This window comes from Lissotriton vulgaris, chromosome 9 (assembly GCF_964263255.1).
Source record: "Lissotriton vulgaris chromosome 9, aLisVul1.2, whole genome shotgun sequence".
NCBI classification, from domain to species: Eukaryota; Metazoa; Chordata; class Amphibia; order Caudata; family Salamandridae; genus Lissotriton; species Lissotriton vulgaris.
This window is the reverse complement of record NC_141697.1, coordinates 257,123,762-257,147,601: the sequence shown is the minus strand read 5'-3', so window position 1 is coordinate 257,147,601 and position 23,840 is coordinate 257,123,762. Positions and strand designations below refer to the sequence as shown.

Genomic DNA, 23,840 nt, shown 5'->3' with positions numbered 1-23,840 from the left:
GCCCCTTTTGCCTTCTGTGCCACTCGTTTTCCCTCAATTTTGTGCCCCTTTTACCTTCTGTTACCTTTGTTGTCCCTCACCGTCGTGTCCCCTGCGGCCGCGCCCCCCCTGACTGCCCACTGCCCATTCGCTGCCCCTGCCTCCCGACTGCTCCTGCCTCCCACCTCCCCATAGATGCCGGCCGCTGCGTGGCCGCTGTGCGGCTGCGCCGCCGGCACGCCTAAGGCAAGCCTGTCTGCACCCGTCCGCGCCTGGACTGCGCCCAGCGCCAGAACCCCTGGCCCCCGCAACCGCCGCGACGACCGCGCCACTACGACGCCAGCACTGCACGCTCTCAACTCCAGACGGAGCCACACCTGCTTCAAGGCCGCCCCGAAACGCACACACACGGCCCATTCACCTGCCGAAACTGCAGCTACACCAGCCTCAGAGCCGACGAATCACCCGCCAAGAAAGACCCCAACCACCTCCGATGCATAATACTGAACACGTGCAACGCACGCAAGCATTCCATCGAGCTCTGGGACCTGCTCGACACAACATCCCCGGACGTCGCCTTCCTGACAGAGACCTGGTTTAACGACTCCTTCGCACCCGACATCGCCATAGCCATCCCAGACGGCTACAAGATCACCTGCAGAGACCGCACCAACGGAGTCGGAGGAGGAATTGCTATCGTCCACAAGAACAGCATCAGGTTCTCGACTAGCACAGACGACTCGCTCAGCACCGCCGAACACATGCATTTCCAGATCCACACAGACCCTAACTCCACCCTCGTCTACCGACCCCCCCGGACCCCGCCCCCAATTCAGCTACTCCATCGCCGACTTCATCAGCACGCACGCCTTGACCTCCACCGACTACATCCTCCTCGGAGACCTGAACTTTCACCTTGAGAACAACGACGACAACAACTCCACGACCCTGATCGATAACCTCTCCAACCTCGGACTGAAGCAACTCGTCACAACGCCCACCCACTCTGCCAGCCACACGCTCGACCCTGTCTTCTCCTCAAGCCTGCACTTCTCCGTCAGCCACACCACCGAACTCCTCTGGACCGACCACCGCTGCATCCACTTCGCCTTCCAGAAACCGGCCACACACCACTGCACCCAACAGATCCCCCGCCGCTGCTGGAGGAAAATCACCGAAGACCAACTACACGCAAACCTCGCTCTCAGCCCACCCACCGAACCCTCCAACACCGACGACGCTGCCCACAGCCTCAGACGCTGGATCGAGGACTGCGCCAACACCCTCTCCCCGCTGAAGAAACCCCCCACAGACACACCAGCAAGAGGGCCAGCTGGTTCACCCCAGAACTCCTAGCATTCAAGCAAGCCTGCCGGAAACTAGAGAAGAAATGGCACAGTGAACAAACTCCGGACAGCCACACAGCACACAAGAACGCCATCCGCAACCACCACCACCTGATCAGGGCGGCCAAGAGGACCTCCTTCAAAGACCACCTCGACAACAACGCACACAATAGCAAGGAGCTCTTCAACATCGTGAATGAACTCTCCAACCCCAGTTCCAACACCAACGACATCCCACCGTCGCAGGCCCTGTGCAACTCCCTCGCCACCTTCTTCCACTGCAAGATAGCAGACATCCACGACAGCTTCAACACCCAGACAGCCTCAACAGACAGCAACACAACAGACCCTCCGCACACCATCGACCACGACCGCCTGCTAGCCTGGGCCAGCATGAGCATCGATGACACCATCAAGACCATCCGCACAATCCTCTCCGGCTCTCAGTCAGACCCATTCCCGCACCACGTCTTCAACAGAGCAAGCAGCTCCATCGCAACCCACCTGCACAATGTCATCAATCTCTCCCTCTAGATCACGACCTTCCCAGAGTTCTGGAAACCCGCCAAGATCAACGCCCTACTCAAGAAACCTAAGGCAGACCCAAGAGACCTCAAGAACTTCCGTCCCATCTCTCTGCTCCCCTTACCTCGTAAGGCCCTTAAGAAATTCATTTACAATAGGGAACTTTAAACGAGAAGGCTGATCAGGAAGGCGAAGGAAGCCGAAATGTCTGAAAGATAGCCTTTAAGGGTGGCTAGAGCAGAGCCCTGCTGGGCCAAAGAAAGAATGAAGGAGAACCTCTGAAAGAGGGCCAGAAAGGGTATCCGCAGCCTTTGCTGTGCACCCTGCCACAAATGTGTTCCATCTACAGGAGGGATGCCTGGCTGCCAATATAACATTACATACTTCAGGAGGAAGGTCAAAAGCTGTCAAGTGTTGCCTCTCAATTTCTACGCAAGGAGGTGGAGGCTGGACAGGTTCGGGTGGAGGACCGTCCCCTGTTGTTGCGACAGAAGATCCTCCTGAGGAGGAGTCTGATCGGAGGGTCGATGGCCATGTTCAAGAGCTCGGGATACCAGACTCTTCGTGCCCAGTCCATAGCCACTAGAATGACGAGGGCCTGGTCGCGCTTGATCTTCAACATTCTGGGCAGACGTGGTATAGGCGGAAAGGCGTATAGAAGACTGTAATTCTACTTGCGATGAAAAGCTTTTGCAGAGCGAGTGCCGCCTTGGGAATTCCAACCCGCAGAACTGCTGACATTGCGCGTTCTCTTCGGTGGCGGATAGATCTAACCAGGGCTCTCCCCACTGCTGAAAGAAACCTTGCACCACCTCCGAGTGAAGACTCCATTCGTGATCCATCATGCACCTATGGCTGAGTTTTTCTGCATTGGCGTTCAGGGAACCTGCCAGGTGTTGAACCACACATGTCCTTCTGTTCCAGCCTTGTCCAAAGACAAAGAGCCTCTTGACATAGGGTCCACGACCCCACCCTGCCCTGTTTGTTTCAGTAACACATGGTGGTAGTGTTGGCCGTGAACACCTGCACTACTCTTCCCTTAACAGAGGGAAGGAATGTTTTCAGTGCAAGATGAATAGCCTGAAGCTCCAGAAGGTTGATATGGAGCCCGTTCTCCGCCGGAGACAAGAGGCCTCTGATCTCCGTCACTCCCTTCCGAGAAGTGACGTGCCTGTCTCCACTGTGAACTCTTGTTGGGGCAGGGAGAGGGATCTGCGGTTGACCCAATCTGGTTCGTTAGCCACCACTGCAATTGATGAGCAATGTCCTCTGAGATTTGGACGCAATCAGAAAGATTCCCCTGATGCTGTGACCACTGGAACATCAGGTCTCACTGCAGAGCCTGCATATGCCACCTGGCATGATCCACCAGCAGGAGGCCATGAGGCCCAGCAGCTTCAGGTTCATTCTCACCGAAAGCCGGGATAGAGGCTGAAACATCGGAATCATAGACCGAATATCCCGGACTCACTGCTCAGGAGGATAAGCCCGAAACTACGCTGTATCCAGAACCAATCCGATGAAAAGTAGCTTCAGAGAGGGAGTCAGGTGTGACTTTGGCACGTTGATAGTGAACCCCAGTGAATGCAGTAGGTCTGCCGTAGTCTGGAGGTGGGAGACGACAGACTGGGGTGAGCTTGCCTTAAACAGCCAGTCGTTGAGATAGGGGAAGACTGGGACCCCTGATCTGCGCAGATGTGCTATGACCAACGCCATCACTTTCGAGAACACCTGAGGGGATCTGGCATGGCCAAAGGGGAGCATGGTAAACTGAAAATGCTCGTGGCCTACTGTAAACCGTAGGTAACGCCTGTGGGTTGGCAGGACGGTGATGTGGAAATAGGCGTCCTGCAAGTACAATTCTACCTACCAGTCACCAGGGTTGAGAGCAGACTGAACCTGAGCCAAAGTCAACATTTTGAACTTCTCCTTCCGTAGGAAGCGGTTGACATCCCTGAGGTCCAAGATAGGACGCAGGCCTTTGTCCTTTATGGGTACCAGCAACTAGTGGGAGTAGCAACCACAACCTACTTCTGGCATAGGGATGCGTTTGATAGCCCCATTGGCCAAAAGGGCTGTAACTTTATGACGGAGAAGGGCCAAGTGAGCCTCCGACATGCAATGGAGTGCAGGTGGCATCGATGGAGGGGTAGTCTCAAAGGGGAAAGAGTAGCCCCTTCGGACTATCTGCAAAACCCACCTGTCCGATGTGATGTTTTGCCAGTGGGGGAGATGATGGCGGATCCTGCCTCCCACTGGCAACTGGTGGCCCTGAAAGGGCAGACTAGGAAGGTTTGGAGATTTCTATTTTTATGAAACTGATATATATCAAATTCACAAATGCTGTTAAACTTGTTTAAACCACATGTGGTAACCGTCTGCCGCTCGCCAGTGCTGGAGACTGCCTAAATAAGCTTAACAGCATTTATTGCCCTGGCCCAAAAGTATGGAAGGAGCCACATAACCGGTATGACATCACAATGAAGGATCCAGTACCAGCTCACTTATGGAAGGACCAGCCCTATGTGAATTACACTACATGAGGACTACGCGTCTTGCATATTAAGTCTGGTGTAGGACTGATGCTCTACACTCCTCTAGGTTGCCCACCCAGTCCTGAAGAAGACCCGCAACGCTGAGGCAACAAATTCCCCTTGAGCCCCAAGTCGGGTCAAAACGTCGACACCCCCACTACCTACCTGGATCACTAACTATATTTAAAACATGCCACTTGAATAATACATGTTTGTGTTTACAAATTGTGTTTAAAAAGTGTTGATTACTTTTTGATGTGACCAGGTTTCCAGTAGACTGGGATGTATGACCAGTCCTGTATTCAATGTTTTTAAAGTTTTTTTATTCACCCCTCTGAGTCCTATACACTTCTTGAGCACCCTTTTTCTACACTCTGCACGTTCCCCTTGGAGCAACATACCCTTCCCTAATTTGCTTCCGAACAAGATACAGTGAATAATTAACTGTGCACCCTGAGATATATGTATTTTAAATACCGGGTGTGAGACCTAAAATAATGTGGTTGTTGCACTTCCTTTTTCTTTTTTCTTCAAACGTATAAGTATTAATTACTGCGAGCTTACGTATTGAAGCTCTTGAAAGTTATTCTTGCACTCATGACTGAATTTGATATATATCAATGTCATAAAAATAGAAGTCTAGGACCACTGTATTCTGTATCACATTGAACCCAGGTCCCGACCATGATTGGGTAACCCCATTTTTTGTAATAGGAACGTTTGGAGGCTGCTGCAGAGGGGGCACTGGTGGACTGGCCCACCCGCTGGACCCCAGACCTACGGCGCTGGGTCCCACGTCCCCGGTCGCGCATAGGCTGGGCAGCTTGTGCAAGTCTGTGGCTCTGGATGGAAGGTGGTGGGGCACCCCTTCCATAGCCACAAAAGGGGCAAAAGGCAGACTGCGTGAGCGAGAGGTGGTAGTGAGGCCCAAGGATCTGGCCATAGCCCTCATATACTTGACGCTCTGAAGCGCGTTGTCCACTTGCCGCCAAACAAGCGACGCCCATCAAAGGGCATGTCCAAAAGGGTTGATTGGACATCACCCAAGAAGCCAGTGGACGTCAGCCAGGTGTGGCTACTAATGTTGAAATCGTCCTGCCTAGCGAGTTGGCGGTATCCAGCCCACATCGAGTGGCGAACTTTGCTGCATCTCTGCCCTCTGTGACCGCACAGGAGTGTACGTCCCGGGCCTCCTCTGGGCACTGTTGCAGCACCTGCGCAACCATGTCCCAGACAGAGTGAGTGTAACGGCCCAAGAGACATGCGGTGTTCCCCGACCGCAGCCCTAAGCTGGCAAAAGAAAACCTCTTCTTCCCAAGATGGTCCAGCTTCTTCGATTCCCTATCTGGGGGAGCAGTAGGGAGCCTGCCATTTGATGTTGAGGCTTGGACTACCAAGCTCTCAGGGGTAGGGTGTTAGGAGAGGAAAGTGGGGTCGTCCGGAGCAGGGCAGTGGCGTCAGGCAATCATTCTACCCAGAGGAGATCCTGTGCTGGGCTTGAACCAAGTGCCCAGAAGGATGTTAGTGAGGGCCTCATTGAACGGCAGCAGGGGCTCCGAAGAGGCTGCTGCAGGTTGAAGCACCTCAGTCAGGAGGTTGGTCCTGAGTGCCACTGTAGGAAGCTCGAGGCCCAAGGCATCAGCTGCCCTACGCAATAACACAACATAGGAGGCTCCCTCCTCCATGGCCACGGTAGGGGGAGAAAGCATAGCAATGTCTGGGGATATATCCAGACCACTGGCCTCACCCAATTCCTCTCTCCAATCTCGCTCATCAAAATGGTCTGCCAGAGGGTCAACATACCCCTCCCAGTCCTCCTCACCCTGTTCTGGCTGCCACTCTGGGCGATAAGGAACGCCAGGATAGAACAGTGGTACAAAAGTACCAATCGACGCCAGTCACGCTTCGTGTCCAAGTCGAGAGGGAGGCCGGGGACGACGCCGGCAGGGGACACAACCGTGTCGGAGGGTGCAGAGGTGTCGTCAATGGAGTCGGTGCCGGAGGTGTTGCTCCAGCTCATGGGGAAGCTCGGAGCCGACCCAACAGGCTCCACTTGCTATATTGTGGGGCATCTGCCTGAAGTTTCTCACCCACTTGGATATTGGTTGGGGCAGGGAGCAAAGATGATTGGCTAATCTGCAATTTCACCAGGTAGACGCCTTTATTGGTTGTGAAAGGACTTTAATCTGTGTCGGCATTGAAAGGATTTAAGTGGGATGTGAATTGGATATCTAAGCTGTGACATTGAAGACCATGGTAATGAGAAATCATTTTTTGACCACCACCCGCAATATGACTTGTTTGATACTTCTAGATATGCCACCCATTATAATAATAAAATGATATACCACCATTGCTAGAATTTGTTTCTCTCAGGCAGCACCCACAATGTTTAAACTAAGCTCCAAAAAGTTCTCTCTTAAGACTTGAATACTACACTTGCAAGATAAGATTAAAAAACTTAAGGATCAATGGGAGAGATACCTGGGTGAAGAGTGTGAAAGGGAGTCGTGTGGTGCAAAACTGTTACTGTGGGCAGTGGCAGATTTCAACCAGGCTCCCTCTCCTTCATTTTATGTATTCTTACTACATGTGTGATATGAGGGGAACATTGTTTAGGGTGAATAATAGCAGATCCCTAATTCCTTAAATTGTGTAGTCAAAAAGGGCTTTTTTCTGTACTGACCATGGAGTGGTGTAGCAATCAAGATGTTTTGGAAACGTGATTAATGCTTGGTCTGGAATGTTAGAGTGGCAACTAGAAGTAAGACTCAAGAAAGTGCATTTGGGACTATTGGGGGACCTCAAATTGACTTGGGGCACAAAACCATTTCTAAATCTGGGCTTTTTCCAGGTTGTGATAGTTTAAATATTAGGGAGACAAAGAAGCATCTTCATAAGCATTGTGGTTGTGTGACATACACAGATGCATATTGATGGAGACACACATATTAAAAGCAATGTATTGCCCACTTCAGCACTTACAAAATGGAGCATGTGGTCAGATCGCTTTTTTGTACATATGATGCTCAGTAGGCTTGGATAGGGCAGAGTGTGGCCCCTGCCATATTTAGCAAGATACTGTTTGTGCAACGAAATAGCTATGGCTTTGCAAAATGGATGTTGGGAAGAGGAGTAACATAAGGGATGGGAAAACCTTTCTTTCCATTTCTGTAAGGATTTAATGAGCTGTTGAAGAAGTTTTGTTGCTTGAAATTATTTCTGATGAATCCGTACATTATTTAAATGGCATAAAAGTTGTTTAATTAAAACAAAAAATGGTTATGAATCCACATGTGAATACCCCATTTTTTGCACTGGCTCTGCCTAATTCTTCTCAGTGCCTGTATTAAGTGCCCTTAAAACTTTAACACTGGAGAAGACTTAACAAAAGCCAACAGTTGGTTTGCAACAGACTGCAGAACCAGTGGTTTTAATCATCCCCAAGATACCTTTTAGTTAATTGCCAAAATCTTGTTTGTAGAATTTCTTTTTGATAGTTCTCTCCGAGTCACATACTCCCAACAAGGAGAGACAGTAGATCAGTGAAGAAAATTATAACCTACTTTGGTTTGTGCTTTCAGAAGCTTCTAGGTATCCTTGCCTCATGCATCTGTTTCGTTCTGGCTGCTTACAAAAAAGGGCCTTGTAACACTATTTGACTCTTTCTAAGCATCCACTATGAGGCCAGAGTCAAATAAAATACCCATAGGTTTATATGTTTTGATCTGTGTTCAATTATGATTTTGGGTATCCATTCTGTCAGGTGAGTTCTTTCAACCACTGTTTCTTACGTTCACCACCAGTGGATTGTTCATAGGTTCAGATGCTTAAATTATTCTTCAACATCCGCCTTGGAACCCTCTGAAACCATTGTTAAAACAGCAGTATTTCAGAAACTGACATTCAAAACAAATGGACAAATAAACTTAGACCACAATTAGCCCTTCCACCTCATTAGATGAGCCGAAGTACAGCCAATCATGTGGGAGTGGCGGTAGGACTCATTGTTCCAACTCTCCTTAAATGATCCAACTGCTAGATATTCTACTGCTTGGTATCAGGTAGCAGGGCTTCCTGTGAACGCTGCACAACTATTCTTATTCTGAATTTTTTAACCAAATTCTTCAGAGACTCTTCATCTAGAGTGAGCAGACAGTATCTTCTCCTTCCTTTACAAAGGATTTGAGGTAATTTGTTTTTTTCTGACTGGGACCATTGCTGAATCCTCATTTCAAGGACCGTCTTCAAGCCGTGTGAGGTGTTATGTAGGACATTGTACCAAGCTTGGAGGTGAGGCGAAGAGGGGAAGATTGAAGCTTTCCTGGGCACTTTAGAGATCGCTTCTTGAGTGAGGAAGGTAGGGGTGCCCTCGAAGAAGCTCTCTCACTAGATGAGATAACAGAGGCATTAAAGTTGATGCAGGTAGGGGAAAAAAACAGATCCTAATGGTTTTCCATAGAACTATTGAGAGACTGTTCCTCCTGCTAGCTCTCCATCTTCTAAACCTATTCCAGGGGGCAGAGAAACCAGGAGGCAGTCTCCAGATGTCTGACTCGCAGTTATTTCAGTCTTAAAATGGAAAACCCCAAAATTTAATGTGCCTCATACAGACCCATCCAACTCTTAAACACAGCACTCAAACTTCTTACCAAAGTCCTAGCCTCAAGATTAGTACGAGTCATTATGACTGTTATTCATAAAGGCCAAACGGGATTCCATCAGGGCGTTTGACGAGGCAGGGACTCGCAGCTACATGTGTGGCTAGATAAAACCAGCCATGCACATGACCCTTTGGCTACCCTGTCTCTAGATGCTAAAAATACTTTTATTTCTATGAGTAGACTTATCTCCTAACCACCTTGAAAAGGTTTTGATTTGGATGGAAATTTTGTAGCTGGCTGGTCTTGCTTTAAAAGTTGCCAAAAGCATCTGTGAGAGTCATTGGGGTCCCTTGGGACTGATCGTCTTTGGAGCATGGCACATTGCAGTCGTGCCCGCACTCACCCTTGATATTCACACTTTGTAAGCCATTGGCTTGTTGGATCAGATATAGTTTGGAAGTGGGGGGTTTTCCAGAGGTCTCAAAAAAAACGAAGAAGATCTCAATATATGTTTCAGACATCCTGTTGTTTAACAGACCTTCTGAGAACAGTCCCATTAGTACTTACATTTTTTACTGAATTCAAGAAACATGCGGGGAAACATAAACTGGAGTAAGTCAATACTGTATAACATGAATGAATTGGAGCGGGGATTCTGGCGTGGTACCCGGACACTTTGTAGTGAAAGTAGAGAGTTTAAAGAACCGTGGGAATATATGCCATATCTTAAAGCGACTATTAGTTATAGATTCCTTACCTTAAAATTACCCCCAGGGGCCTGACTGGATCCATAGACTTTTTTTCGTAGCAGTACCCTTGCGCGTCGGTAGGTGGCATCGGTCGACTCCGTCGTCGTGGTCGCCGGGATGACGTCACAGTGTCTACTTAGCCGCCACTCCTGCGCGCTGATGTCAGTTCTTCCTTATCGGCAACAGCCAGCGCAGATACAGAGAGAGCGTGCCCTTAGTCACTTTTTGACTAACTCTTTTTTGACTTTTGGCGACCCCTTTTTGAGTCTAAATGACTCCTGGTGCACGAGGGATGTCCAGCTGTCAGCCCGGTTTCAAGAACTGTGACTCTGTCACAAGTTGATGTTGGTAACCTATCTGCGCCTTGTGTGCCTTTGGTGCCTAGAGCGCAACCACAACCCAAAGTCGTACTCAGACTGTCTGGCCATGAACCCGAAGTCTTTGCGGGTGGTCCCGAAAACTTTTGGCGGCCCGGCAGGCTGCTCGCGGAGCCATCACTATTCATCGTCGAAGACTTTGCACTCACCGGATAAGTCGAACCACAAGAAGAAGGCGAAGTAGCATCGTCGCTCTTCACCTTCTCCCCATCTGTCGGCCGACGCAACGCGGGACCCGGACCGTCACCACTCCCTGGCTCTCGTTTCAGAGCCTTCAGGGATGGCTCCATGCATTCCTCCCTTTCTAGGAGCTGGAGCGTCCCCTGCCCAGCTTTGTGCACTTTACGAACCCCTCCACTCCATCTTTGGGCAGCCCGACTCCGCTGGCGCGCCTTTAGGCCCCGCGGACTCGGCCGAGCTCTTGAGCATGGCCATCTATCCTCCGATCAGACTGCCTCTTTGGAAATATCTTCTGTCGCAGCAGCTGGGGACAGTCCTCCCACCGAACCTGTCCTGCCTCCATCTCCTTGCGTGGAGATTGAGCAGCGACAGTTGACAGCTTTCGACTTTCCTCCCGAAGTATGTAATGTAAAGTTGGCAGCCAGGCGTCCCTCTACTGAAACGGTATACGCCTGTAGATGGAACAAATTTGTGGCATGGTGCTCAGCAATTTCTGTGGATCCCCTTTCTGCCCCTTTCAGAGGTTCTCCTCTTAGTTCTTTCTTTGGCCCAGTAGGGCTCTGCTCTGGGCACTCTTAAAGGCTATCTTTTGGCCAGCTTGGCCTTTCTTTGCCTTCCTGATCTACCTTCTCTTTTCAAGTCCCCAATAGTTAGCAGATTTCTGAAGGGCATTACTCATCTCTTTCCTCCTTCTCCTTTCATAATGCCCCAGTGGGACTTGAACCGTGTCCTCACTTATCTTATGTGTGCTCCCTTCGAGCCACTACATAATTGTCCTCTTCATCTCCTTACGTTGAAGACTGCTTTCTTACTTGCCATCAACTCTTCTCGCAGAGTGAGCTCCAGGCCTTATCTTCCAAGCCTCCCTATCTTGCTGACAAAGTAGTCCTCCGTACTTGGCCCTCTTTTCTGCCCAAAGTAGTTACCTCTTTCCACATAGGTCAGAGCATCACATTGCCTACCTTCTTCCCGCCTCCGCACGCTTCCAAAGGACCCCAAACGTGCGCTGTCTTTCTATCTTGACCGCACTAAAGACTTCCGGGTGGGCGATCAACTCTTCATGGGTTAGGGACTCCCTTACAGGGCCCTGGTTTTGTGCACCAATGGTCAATGTCTTCCATGGCTCTGCACTTCTGGCGTGGAAAGTCGTGTCAGAACTGACGTCAGCGTGCAGGAGTGGCGTCTAAGTTAGGGTGACCAGGCATTCCGGATTTGCCCAGATGTTCCCCGTTTTTCACCAGCTGTCCCGACAGATTTTAAGAAAAGTAGCTCCTGTCCCGGTTCTAAGAGAGGGTCGAAAAAAAACGGCGGAAGGTGCTTTTTTAAATTTTACAGAGCAGAGAATGTTACCAGTTGTTTAAAGAAAGCAATTTAATTAACAGGCAAGCTTCTGGGTTAAAAAATTGCATTTTATGTATGTTCTAACTGCCTGTTCTTTAATTCTCTGCTGCGGAGCACTGTCATTCTGGACACTCGGGTGAAGTAAAGCGGTAGTCCTTCTATTTTCGTGAAATGTCCCGGTATTTGGCTTTACAATTCTGGTCACCCTAGTCTAAGTAGACAATGCAACGTCTTCCCGGCGATCAGGACGCAGATGAAGGATGCAGAGTTGACCGACGCCACCGACCGACGCGCGAGGTTGCTGCTATGAAAAAATATCTCTAGATCCAGTCTGACGCCTGGGGGTAATTCTAAGGTAAGAAATCTATAACTAATATATGTCTCTTCCAGATACATCGTTACCGAAAGTAAGTAACTTGGTCTTTAAACTATGAGTGCGTCTTGAGTGATAACCTAGAGGTGGTCTTACAGAACTGATGCACATCGCTAGTGAACACTTCTACTCACCATACTTGGGATGGCAGCAGTCTTTAAAATTGATGTATGTGTTGCAAAATACCTCCTCAGTAATTCTGGACTCCTTTACATGGCTAGATAAACTACTACATACACATTTGTGCGATGGAATTACACCTAGGATTGCCCTGCAGACATTATACAGATCACTGTACTATAGGGGTATCACACTCACAAATATACAGGTATGTTGCAGCACCTCTCAGCTTTAGATAATTAATAAATAAGGGTTTGCTAATAGGGACAACTTAGCTCTGAGGGTAGGCGAACTTTCCATGGAATGTCACATCCACTATTTAAAAAGACATGGTAGTCATTACAGCCTGAGCCACACACTTCCTTTCTACTCCATTCCCGGCAACATAAAGATCTGGATTTGCCATTTGATTGGCAATCTTGCTTGTCCTGTTTATGAACAAGGTTCTGAAAAATTGTAAGAACTGCGTTGTTACTGCCAAGTCTTTGAGAACTCTTTCTTTAAACCCCAGAGAACACATCAGTGTTGTTATCATACACTTCAAGCCTTGATAAAGATTAAAGTATGAGGTGTTTTACTTGGGTCCTGCACATTCACAAGTTACAGGACAGTATCCTACGTGGTTACTGTTCTTTACTACTGTGTCCTGATAGTGTACAACTGATAATTGACAGACTACATCTAAGGATCATGTAAAGTGAAATTTACTTTTTTGTAATGGCTTTGTACCCAAACTGTGTTCAAAACTAAAATGAGTCCTTTTCTAGTCGAATTGTAAAAATGCATAGCTATCTCCATCTGTAACATCCCCCTTCCAACCAACAAGATTCATGTCTTAGAAAGGTTTCCAAGGTCTCTGGTTATATCCTGGTGACCAGTGTCCAGTCACCAGTGTCTACCTAAGGACCCAGTCCCTTAACTATTGTTCATGGACCATGTAGTATAGTGATCCAGCTGCCACTAGATGTCCCAAAAACTGCCTTGTAAGTTCAATTGCGTCTATAAAAGAAACTGCCAGTCACTTTCACAAATTTCAGGTGGCAAGGCACCCACAGGTACTGTGGACACAGCAGGTGGTGGTGATATCAGTAATCACTGTTTAGTTTTAGGGTGGTCTTGCCTCTGTCTACGACCAGTGATGTCTTTGGATCTATTATGGCTAGAATGATGGTACCAAGAAGGTAATTTTGAATCAGGGGAGTTTGCCTGGACGTGTAAAGATACTCCCTCTTTGTTCGTATTTACTGAAGCAAGCTCAGTGGGGCAACCTGCAGGCATTCAGTGCATCAGAGACACTGCAGGCTCACTTTTTCAGTCAATGAAGATGAGGGAACAACTCCTTGACAGAGATGTTCTTCTTGCACCTACTGCTGTGCAGGCTGGGCTACACAGTAGCTCCCTGCCAGTCTCTTTCAAGCAATGCTCACAGGTCCTTCGTCATTTGAGCCTTGTGGTGATTTTACTGGGAATCCGATCACTTATTGCAGATGAAGCTGCTCATCAGGCATGTTGGTCTTAATAGTCTTCAAATATCACAGCAGCATGATGACTGAAGGCTTTCCTAATTTGGGACCCTGACTAGAGAGAGACCGGTTCCATTCCACCACAGATGTATAACTAGGGTCCTGCAGTTTTCTCTCCTGAACAGGTGTAATGGCCTCCTCAGTATTGGGGGTGCCGCTCGCTAGCCGTTAGGAGTTTGGAGAAAGTTGCCGCTTCTTGCCCTCAGCCCTGGGACACTTGTGGAATAACTTAGGAAGCATTTGGCAGTTTTTGCAACCTGTTTACGGTCTGTGAGGACGGGCGTGGGACTGCGAGGTCAAGCATCCTCAGCGGCTTGACATTCGCCGCAGCTTGAGCCTCTTCCCGCCCCTGCCTCCTCATACATAGCCCCATTCACATCCGCGTATCGCGGGACGCGCGCGGGTGAAGCGCGGACGAAGCCCGGGCCAAGGGCGGGCTCATTCTAGCCCGTTACAGACTGATTAAGACCGGACCGGGCCACCCCTCTTGGCTCATGTATGTGGATTACTTTTCCCAGTTCCTTTCTACTATCCATTTCACTACAGTTGCAGACCCACTATCACCCTGAGAAATATGACATCGCGTGAAACGAGAAGTAAAGCTACGGCTTCGAGCACCATGGTTGCAGGTACTTTGGACAATTTTCTGGTGAGAGCTAACTCCATCTTGAATAATAAAATTCTGACTGTAGAAGGGCGCCTCTCACAGGGAATTGAAAGCCTTCGAAGATCTTCACTGGGATTAATAGCTAATGATAGAACCCCGGCTAAGGATGGGGCTCCTTCTACTGCCATTCTAGACAGTATTGACCAAACAATAGACAGTGTGCTTCAGGATCTTAGGATAACCTCTAAAAGGCACAAACAGACTTTATCGGTCATTGCTGAGATTAATCCTGTACCTGTAAATGTGATTTGTGTGTCTCCTGAAGTTGGGCATGATGCTGTTAGCCCTCACTCACGAGGAACTAGGGAGGGCGCCGTCCCCAAGAGGAAAAGAGAGATGCAGCATAGGGGTGGTAAAAGGGCGAAAGTTATTCATGGGCCGATTGCCGCGGACCCTGAATCCACAGGTCCAGTGGCAACTAGGGCGAGCCCTTCTTCGCCCCTGGGATTTAGAAACGAACCTCCCCAATCCCTCCCTGTGCTGCAGAATGTGGCAATCACACCCAGGGATTTAGCAAATACTAGGGATAACTACTTTATTCAATCCCTGGAAAAACTCATGAAAACTCTGATTAACCCGCTAGTAGCTAGACTCTATTCTATTGACCGCAGGCTCAATAAAATTGAAAAGACCACAGCGGGTTCGGAAGAGCAGCTTAGAGTGACGGGTAATACACAGAAGAATCCAGAAACGAGGGGGGGAGGTACTGTCCCTCCTAAACTCTCCATCTTAGTGACAACCCCCGCTCTGACTAACCTCTCCCTTCCAGTCCAGAGCTCTGAGAACGGAGCAGCGGTCATTACTCCTGGGGCGGGTACATCGGTGGGGCTGATTCATGGGTCTACCACTGCTGAGGGAACTAGATTGAAGATACGAAAGGTAATTAACTTACCCCCTGAGGCAGCTCCTTACATAGTTGTTTTAGCAGGTGTGCCCGAGCTTAAAGACTCGGCAGCAGAAACTTTCCCCTCCTTGAAAAATAAGGCAGTAAATTGGTTGAATATTCACAGACCCCTGCCCCCCCATATTACAAGTGAAATCATAATGGTCAGAAGAGTTCTCTGGGTGGGACATACCTCCCAAAAAATTAAGGGGGATTGTATACTGGTAAATTTTAGGAATACTGGAATTGTGTCTCACATCTGTAACTGGTTGGGGGGGACCGGCAGGCCCTTCAATTCAGGCACTCCCATTGGCCTTCTTTTACCCACCCCTTAACATTCAAACTGAGCCAGATTTTGAAGAGGGATGGACAAGGGTCGGATATAGGGATCCCTACAGGGACTAAAGGAATATTTCCTATGATCACTTTGTCCCTAGAGACTACTCCCATATGAACAGATACAGCTGCCTGGATCAGGTGGACTGACCATTACACGAAATTGGACCAAGGGCTCAATGGGAGTATGTCTCGCTCTGGCGAAGTGCTTCTGAATTAATGAGAAATAAGATTACTCACCCAGAGTTACCGTCCATTGTTTTAACAGGTTATACTATCAAAACCCTTGACGAGGGCCGAGACTTATTGAATGATCTGCCTAAGTCCCCTTCTGTTGTGGAACCTCCCCAACTAATTGAACACTCGCAACCAGATAGTACTGGATTAAAAATTCTTTCCTGGAATGTGGCTGGTCTAACCAATAAACTGGAATGCCCCGAATGGGGCTCCTTTATAGATATGAATGATATATGCCTCTTTCAGGAAACCTGGGCAAGGGAAGAACAATTTAGAGTGGGTTTTGTTTCCTGTTCAGTTCCTGCAAAATGGGGCGGTAGACCTTTTGGGGGGCTAACAATCTGGGTGGCTGTCCACTTGGGATTCAGTGCCAGGGTCAGGCACACGGCATCTGTGGATGTGCAATGCGTTATTTTAGAATGGTTAAATGGCTCAAAACTCGCCGTGGTTAACATCTACTCCAGACCTGTGAGTATCACCTCTAAGTCGAAAGCTATAGAAGACCTTTCCGTCTTCTTAAACGAGTTCCCAGAGGGAGTTACCTTCGTGATAGGTGGAGATTTCAACTCCCATTTCGAGCCACCTGTGGACCTATTGGACGGTACACTCCATGAAGAAGATGAACACTGGAAAATCCCCCGGGTGGACAGTCCCCCAGCCAGGTCATGGGCTCCCTTACCAGTACAAATTATGACCCTGACGTTGAGATATTCAATCAGGGCTTGCAATGGACGCTTAAAATCGGACATGCCCTCTAGGTGTACTTTTAACAAGCCTTGCCAGGAATCACGCCTGGACTACATTTTTGTAGAAACATGCGCATGGCACAAGATCCTCGACTTCAAGGTGGTACCTAGAGGAGAAAGCGACCATAACGCACTGATCCTGGACTTCCAATCCCCTAGTATTCCTAAAAATCCTTCCCCTTTAGAGCCTGAACCTGACGACAGGGTGGTCCTTTCTAGCAACAGAAGGAGACTTAGATGGGACAAACTGGTTATGCACCCAAATCTAGTGGCGGAGTTATATGCCTTGGTAATTCCTGCACTGGAAGTGGTTGGTGTTCTGAATCTTCAGCATCCTTCCCCTGAAGTTCAGTCTAGCCTGGGTAAACTCAATAAGGATTTAGGTAATAATTTAGCGGCGGTCTTAAACCCTCCAGGTTCCAAAAGGAGAAATACTGCTAATAAGCCAACTTGATATAACAGGGCCTGTAAAGTTGCGAAATCGCAGCTTCTTGAGGCCCTGAAACATAATAAAAATAGGGAACTTATAAAAGAAAGGAGATTAGTTTACAGGAAGCTAATACATCACGCAAAGTTGGAGTGGGGGAACGAGAACTGGGAAAAGTTAACTTCCGCATTGGCAATTCGAGATGCTCGGAAGTTTTGGCAGATCGTGACCACGGGCTCGGCTGATGACGTCCCAGGTATCTTACCTAACATCGCTCCAGAGGTTTGGGAAGAGCATTTCCATACTCTGTATTTTGGCGAAAATTCGCTAGAGGACCCACCTTCCGCAGGAGCATCACTTGGCTATATGGACAATACGACCACCTTTGATTTCTCGGAGGGTGAAGTTAGGGCAGCTATTGCCAGACTCCCCTCTGGCAAAGCCCCGGGGCTCGACGGCGTGCCCAGTGACCTTTTTAAACACGAACCACGGGTATGGGCGCCTTATTTAAAGTCTATATTTAATGCAGTCCTGGGTGGCATGGCGGTACGTAGTACTTGGCTGGGAGCGGAGATAGTCCCCATCTTCAAGAAGGGCTCTCCCCTGCTCCCAGACTACTACAGGCCAATTAGCCTCATTGATGTGTCCCAGAAGCTCTTCTCTAGGCTAATACTAGACCGCCTCTTAGATTGGATGGAGGATTCTGATATCCTAAGTCCCTATCAAGCTGGATTTAGAAAAAAGGTATCCACCACAGACCAGATCTTTAGATTAAACATGCTTTTCTGGAAAACTGTGGAAATCGAGGACGGCGCGTTATACACAGTTTTTGTCGATCTCCGAGCCGCCTTCGACTTAGTCCCCCATCGGAAATTGTGGTGTGTCCTCTGAGAAATGGGTATTCCACCTTCACTCCTGGGCATAATAGTACGCCTTCATTCTGAAAATTATGCGCAAGTCAGGTGCGGTAAGGAAGGTTTACTATCATCCAGATTCCCCGTTGGCAGGGGGGTCAGACAGGGGTGCGTCCTGGCGCCCACCCTGTTTTGCCTCTTCGTCAACAGGGTAATCGCGCACCTGAACGCGGTTCCAAATGCCGACGCTCCAAAGCTTGCTGGGTCTAGGATTTCTGCGATCATGTTCGCGGATGATACCTTACTACTTTCTAAGACCCCTATGGGCATTCAACGAGTCCTCGGTTTGTGTCTTTTTGCCAGGACAGGGGGCTGGAAATAAACACCTTAAAAACGAAATTTATGATTTTCAACCCCCCAACAACGACACGCCCGAGTCCAGTGATAGACGGAGTCCGACTCGAAAGAGTCAAGACATTTGTCTATCTGGGTCTAACGTTGAATGAAAATATGACTTGGGTTCAACACCAAAGAAATTGTCAAGTCAAGCTAGCCCAAAAAGCTGGTGGCATTTTAAAGTTATATAACAAATCTTTGGTTAAACCAATTGGCCCACCACTGGAAATATATAAACTGCAGGACCGTGGTGCAGTCACATACGGGGGTGAATTGTTGGGCCACAAGTGTGCATCCGCGATTTCTGTCGCAGAGAATAAATTTCTAAGACAATTGGTATCACTCCCTCCCACAACACCACTGCTGCCATTAAGGATGGATCTGGGTATTCGTCCAATAAGTGAGGAATTAGGTGTCAAACCCTTGACTTTTTGGAGGAGGTTGTGGGTAACCCCCGAACTTAGCATTATAGACAAGAGCTGCTTGAGGTGCTTAGCCTCCCTAATGCGTGGAACATCAGTTGGCTTAAATATGTTAAAGAGGAACTTGAGACACTAGGCCTTCCCCTATTGTGGTCTGATCCGGAACGCGCATGTTCCACTCTTTCGCACTAATACATGGTTAATTTATATCATGATAAGATTATCAGTACCACTTTATCAAATGCTAATGTAGGTTCACTCTCTGATACGTTTTTCATGATAAAGGATTTTTATAAATTTGAAAGTGTACTAGATAATGTTAGCCCAGTTGTTTTAAGAAAATTATACCTCCAATGGAGACATGGCTCCCTACCGGTTAGAGCATTCACGAGCAAATGGTGCGTACCTACGTTGAAAAATTGCCCTGTTTGCACATCTGAGCTCGAAAATGAATTACATATTCTGTTTTTCTGCCCTGCTTATCAGTTACCCCGAAAGAAGTGGATTATTCCTATTTGCAAAAGCTTGGGGATCAGGCGCTGCTTCCAAGTTTTTAGAATACTCTAAACTGATCTCTCTCCTCTTATTGTTTTCGCAGTATCTAAATTTTTAGCAGCCATGTGAACATAAGGAGGAAAGCTGAGAATGCTACGGGAAGTGGTATTTTCTGATAATTGGGTTGAGCACTGGGATGTCCCTCTTTTATTTAGTCTCAGAGGCCAGGAATTTTAAGCGATTATTTTTTTTTAATCCTGTATAAGGTTACACTTTTTATGGTGATGATCCAACTGCTTATGATGAAATTATTTTTTTTTTATGGTTTGCGTCAATTGTTTTAAACTGTAATTTCTGACTAACTGTGAACTTTTTTTTGACAATAATGTCGAAATAAAGATGATAATGAATGGAGTATTGTGTCAGTTATGGTGAAAAAAGAACTGACTGAGCATTCCAGTGCATGCACCGCTCTCAGACGTCAGTAGTCGGGCTCTCTCAGAATACCTGTAGTCTTTGGGCACAGCCCTGGTGTTGAAAAACAAATGTAAAACACTGAGAACCCTTCCATTGGGCTAGCATGATTGCCAGATTCACTGGAAAAAAAGTAAAGGGCTGTACAGAAGATATGCAAGGTAAGGCGACCATGCGTCACAAAGCCATGTAGAGAGCATTTGTTCCACAATCTATCCATGTGGCAAGCAAAAGGAAATTAAACCATATTGTCTAAATGGTACAACTGAAGGTCTGTGCTAAAAGTCATCAATGATGATTATACTCGAAGACTTAAGTTAGACCACCATCTCTAGGGGAGACAGTAAAGCCCCTTCAATAGGTTCAGTAATATAAGCTTTATGTGCTCATAGCCAGTCCGTTTTCAGTCATCAGTAAGAAAAAGAGCTGTTGTGCAATTTTTCCTTTGCCTATGATTTTAAAATTAGGTTGAATTATCCCTAAATCTTTTTGTTCCTTTGAACCAGTCTAACACCTGCTAAGAGGAAGACAATCACATGAATCTAAAGCATCCTAGAGGCTACAATTACAGGAACAGTGCTTGCTCCTGAGTCATCCAACCTTGTTCCAAAGATACAGCTACCCAGATGTACAGTTCTTCGTGGAGATGGCGAATCACCCTTTGTCTAACACGCAAATCCACATACACCACTCTTCCCTCTTCTTTTTGTTTTGTCAGTCTTCTATGTTGGTCACACAGCCAGTCTATTTCCTGTCAAACTTGCATTTAAAGTAATGTCTTGTTTGTTTTGCATGACCTGAACCCTGCTCTTTTGGCCACAACTTCCAACAATGTTCTTCATGCTCCTGTTCCATACTGAGACATATCATAATATGGTTGTCCATTACATTAATCCATGTTCCCATGATAACCAACCTATCCACCCCTTCAATGATCTTCTCTGTTGCTTGTTGACTGGCTGTGCTTCAGCATCTGTTTATCTGTGTTTTTCTCTCTATAGGTACACCCAAATCCGAGTCGCCCACCCGCCTTGCGTCTCAAAGTGTATGAGTTTGCGGGGCGGCTAGTTGGAAAATGCCTTTACGAGTCATGTTTAGGTGGAGCGTATAAACAGCTGGTACGGGCAAGATTCACCCGCTCCTTTCTGGCACAGATTATAGGTCTGCGGATGCACTACAAGGTAAGTGAGAAAGGACCTCTTTCTGATCTGGTGTGAGCAGAAGTGCAAATAATCTAGCATGTAAAATGAGCTGCCATTTAGTTTAGATATGCTAAGGTTTGAAGTAAAGGCCTCATTGGCCAAAGCCTTGGGGTCTGTTTTTCCTGAGGCAGTTTGCTGTCCAACAGCCTCTCAGCAGATCTTGGCAATGATGGTGGTGGTATATCTACTGGCACACAATACATAGGTTGTTATTAATTATGCTCCTCATGATATCACCTTTTTAGATCTCTTCTAGATAGCATATGAACTGTCTCTTAAAGACTGTTTTTTAACATTGGGCTCAGAGGGAGCCCATTGCTTACCATTGGTTGTCCTCATTGTCACTCTTGTTTGATATCATCTTATTGGTCAGCTGATGTAGGCTTCCTTCTTTTTCCTGTTTGTGTCCCTTCCCTTAGGTGGTACGTTTTTTGTGTGTTTAGGCATTCTACTGGAGTACATCTTTTCAGCTGGTTCGCTCAAGTACTTCTCTCCATTCATGTGCCTGTATCCGTATTGCCTGCCCTCCTGTCTCAGTTATGCACGCCTGCCCACCCTCCTGCCTCTGTTTTGCCTGTCTGCCCACCCTCCTGCCTCCTTGTTGCCTGCCCGCCCACCCTCCTGCCTCCGTGTTGCCTGCCTGCCCGCCCACCCTCCTGTCTCTGTGTTGCCTGCTCGCCCACCATCCTGTCTCCTTGTGGCCCGCTCACCCTATGTTGTTGTCAATGTTATTGCTTGTTTGCAGCCCCTCCTAATCTCCGTTGTCCACCGCCAGCCTCCTGCAACTAGCCCTCTTGCCTCCATGTTGCCCTCCATTCTCCTGCCTCTGTGTTGCCCGCCCAGCCTCCTTCCTCCGTGTTGCCTGCTCACCGTTCTACCTCTATCCTACCCGCCCGCACAAACTCCTACCTATGTGTTACCTTCCTGCCTCTGTGATGCCTCTGGCCTCTATGTTGCCTGATGCCTCCATGTTGAACGCCTGCCACCCTCCTGCCTCCACGTTGTCCCCCTCCCTCCCACCTGCCTCCACGTTGTCCCCCTCCCTCCCACCTGCCTCCACGTTGTCCCCCTCCCTCCCACCTACCTCCACGTTGCCCGCCCTCCTACCCACCTGACTCCACGTTGCCCGCCCTCCCACCCACCTGCCTCCACGTTGGACCTGCCTCCACGTTGCCCCCCTCCCTCCCACCTGCCTCCACGTTGTCCCCCTCCCTCCCACCTACCTCCACGTTGCCCGCCCTCCTACCCACCTGACTCCACGTTGCCCGCCCTCCCACCCACCTGCCTCCACGTTGGACCTGCCTCCACGTTGCCCGACCACCACCACTTTGACCGTACTCCCACCCACCCACCGGCCTCCACGTTGCCCGCCCTCCCACCCACCGGCCTCCACGTTGCCCGGCCTCCCACCCACCGGCCTCCACGTTGGCCGCCCTCCCACCCACCTTCCTCCACGTTGGCCGCCCTCCCACCCACCTTCCTCCACGTTGGTCGCCCTCCCACCCACCTGCCTCCACGTTGGCCGCCCTTCCACCCACCTGCCTCCACGTTGGCCGCCCTTCCACCCACCTGCCTCCACGTTGGCCGCCCTTCCACCCACCTGCCTCCACGTTGGCCGCCCTTCCACCCACCTGCCTCCACGTTGCCCGCCTTCCCACCCACCTGCCTCCACGTTGCCCGCCTTCCCACCCACCTGCCTCCACGTTGCCCGTCCTCCCACACACCTGCCTCCACATTGCCCGCCCTCCCACACACCTGCCTCCACGTTGACCCTCTGTGTTTCTCTTTCTGACCACACCCACTCGCCCTCTGTGTTACTTGCCCTACTTGCCATCTGTGTGCTCGCCCCACTTGCCTGCCCTCTGTGTTCCTCGCCCCACCCTTCAGCCTCCGTGTTGCCCTTCCCACCCGGCCTCTGGCCTCCATGTTGCCCGCTCTCCAGCCCTCTGTTGTTGTCAATGTTGTTGCTTGTTTGCCCCTTCCACTCGCCATTGTCCGCCATCCTGCCTCCTTGATGCCCGCCCTCCTGCCTCCTTGTTGCCAGCCCGCTCCCCCACCCTCCGGCCTCCATGTTTCCTGATGCCTCCATGTTGCCTGCCCGCCTACCCTCCTGCCTCCATGTTGACGGGCCGCCCACCCTTCTTCCTCCATGTTGCCCGCCCACCCTCCTGCCTCCATGTTGCCCGACCGCCGACCCACCTGCCTCTATGTTCTCTTCCAGGGGATCCTCATCAATAGTCATAAGCATTAGAATATTCCCGCCCATACGCGGACCCCGGAAACACTATATTATATGTGCCCCACATATATATATATATATAACTATATATATATATATATATATATATATATATATATATATATATATATATATATATATATATATATATATATATACATATATATATATATATATATATATAAGCAATAGCAGCCTACTAAACACCAGAGCTGAATCATGCTGTAAAGAATTTCCACCATACATGAAAAAACATGATTTGAAACATGAGAAACAACAATAAAGTTTGTTTTAGAACTGTTTTAATGCTCAGAAAGCAGTAGAAATTCTTATAAAACACTGAAAGCATAGGAAGCTCCCAGGCTGCATTGCAAATCCCCAGGTGGAGTGGAGAAGTATGGCTCAATGATTAGAGCGGCAGACCCTGATGCAGAGGTCTAGCCCGGGACCAGGGTTCAATTTCCCGCCTCGGCGGGTCTTGGGCTCAAAATTCCACGGACCTGATAATTCTCGCCTCGGTGCCTATTCCAATCATGGAGTCCCACTCTGCAACTCTGGGTAATAGCTTGCTTAATCTCCACAACGGCCCCCACAACGCTAAGGATGCCTGGCCTCCACCTTGGGGTGCCCAGGAGTGGACGCCTCACAGGGAAAGCCAGGATGGGTTCCACAGCGGTATTCGTACAAGCGCCTTGAGACCCTTGCGGGTGAGTAGTGCGCTATACAAGTATCAATTTACATTTACATTACATTACATTTACATTACAGTCTAAAAAGACTGAAAAGCTAACCTGCAGCTGAATGCAATAAA

General features: G+C 48.7%; 1 protein-coding gene across 4 annotated transcripts in view; it reads left to right on the top strand.

Annotated features, from left to right (window-relative positions):
* The window catches only part of AREL1 (apoptosis resistant E3 ubiquitin protein ligase 1), a 618,076-nt gene that overhangs the window by 389,207 nt on the left and 205,029 nt on the right, over positions 1 to 23,840 (top strand). For all 4 annotated transcript variants that reach the window (XM_086937491.1, XM_086937493.1, XM_086937492.1 and 1 more), the window contains one exon: positions 20,590 to 20,769. In XM_086937491.1, the coding sequence (XP_086793617.1) occupies positions 20,590 to 20,769 (180 nt within the window). The remainder of the gene's footprint in view (positions 1 to 20,589; positions 20,770 to 23,840) is intronic.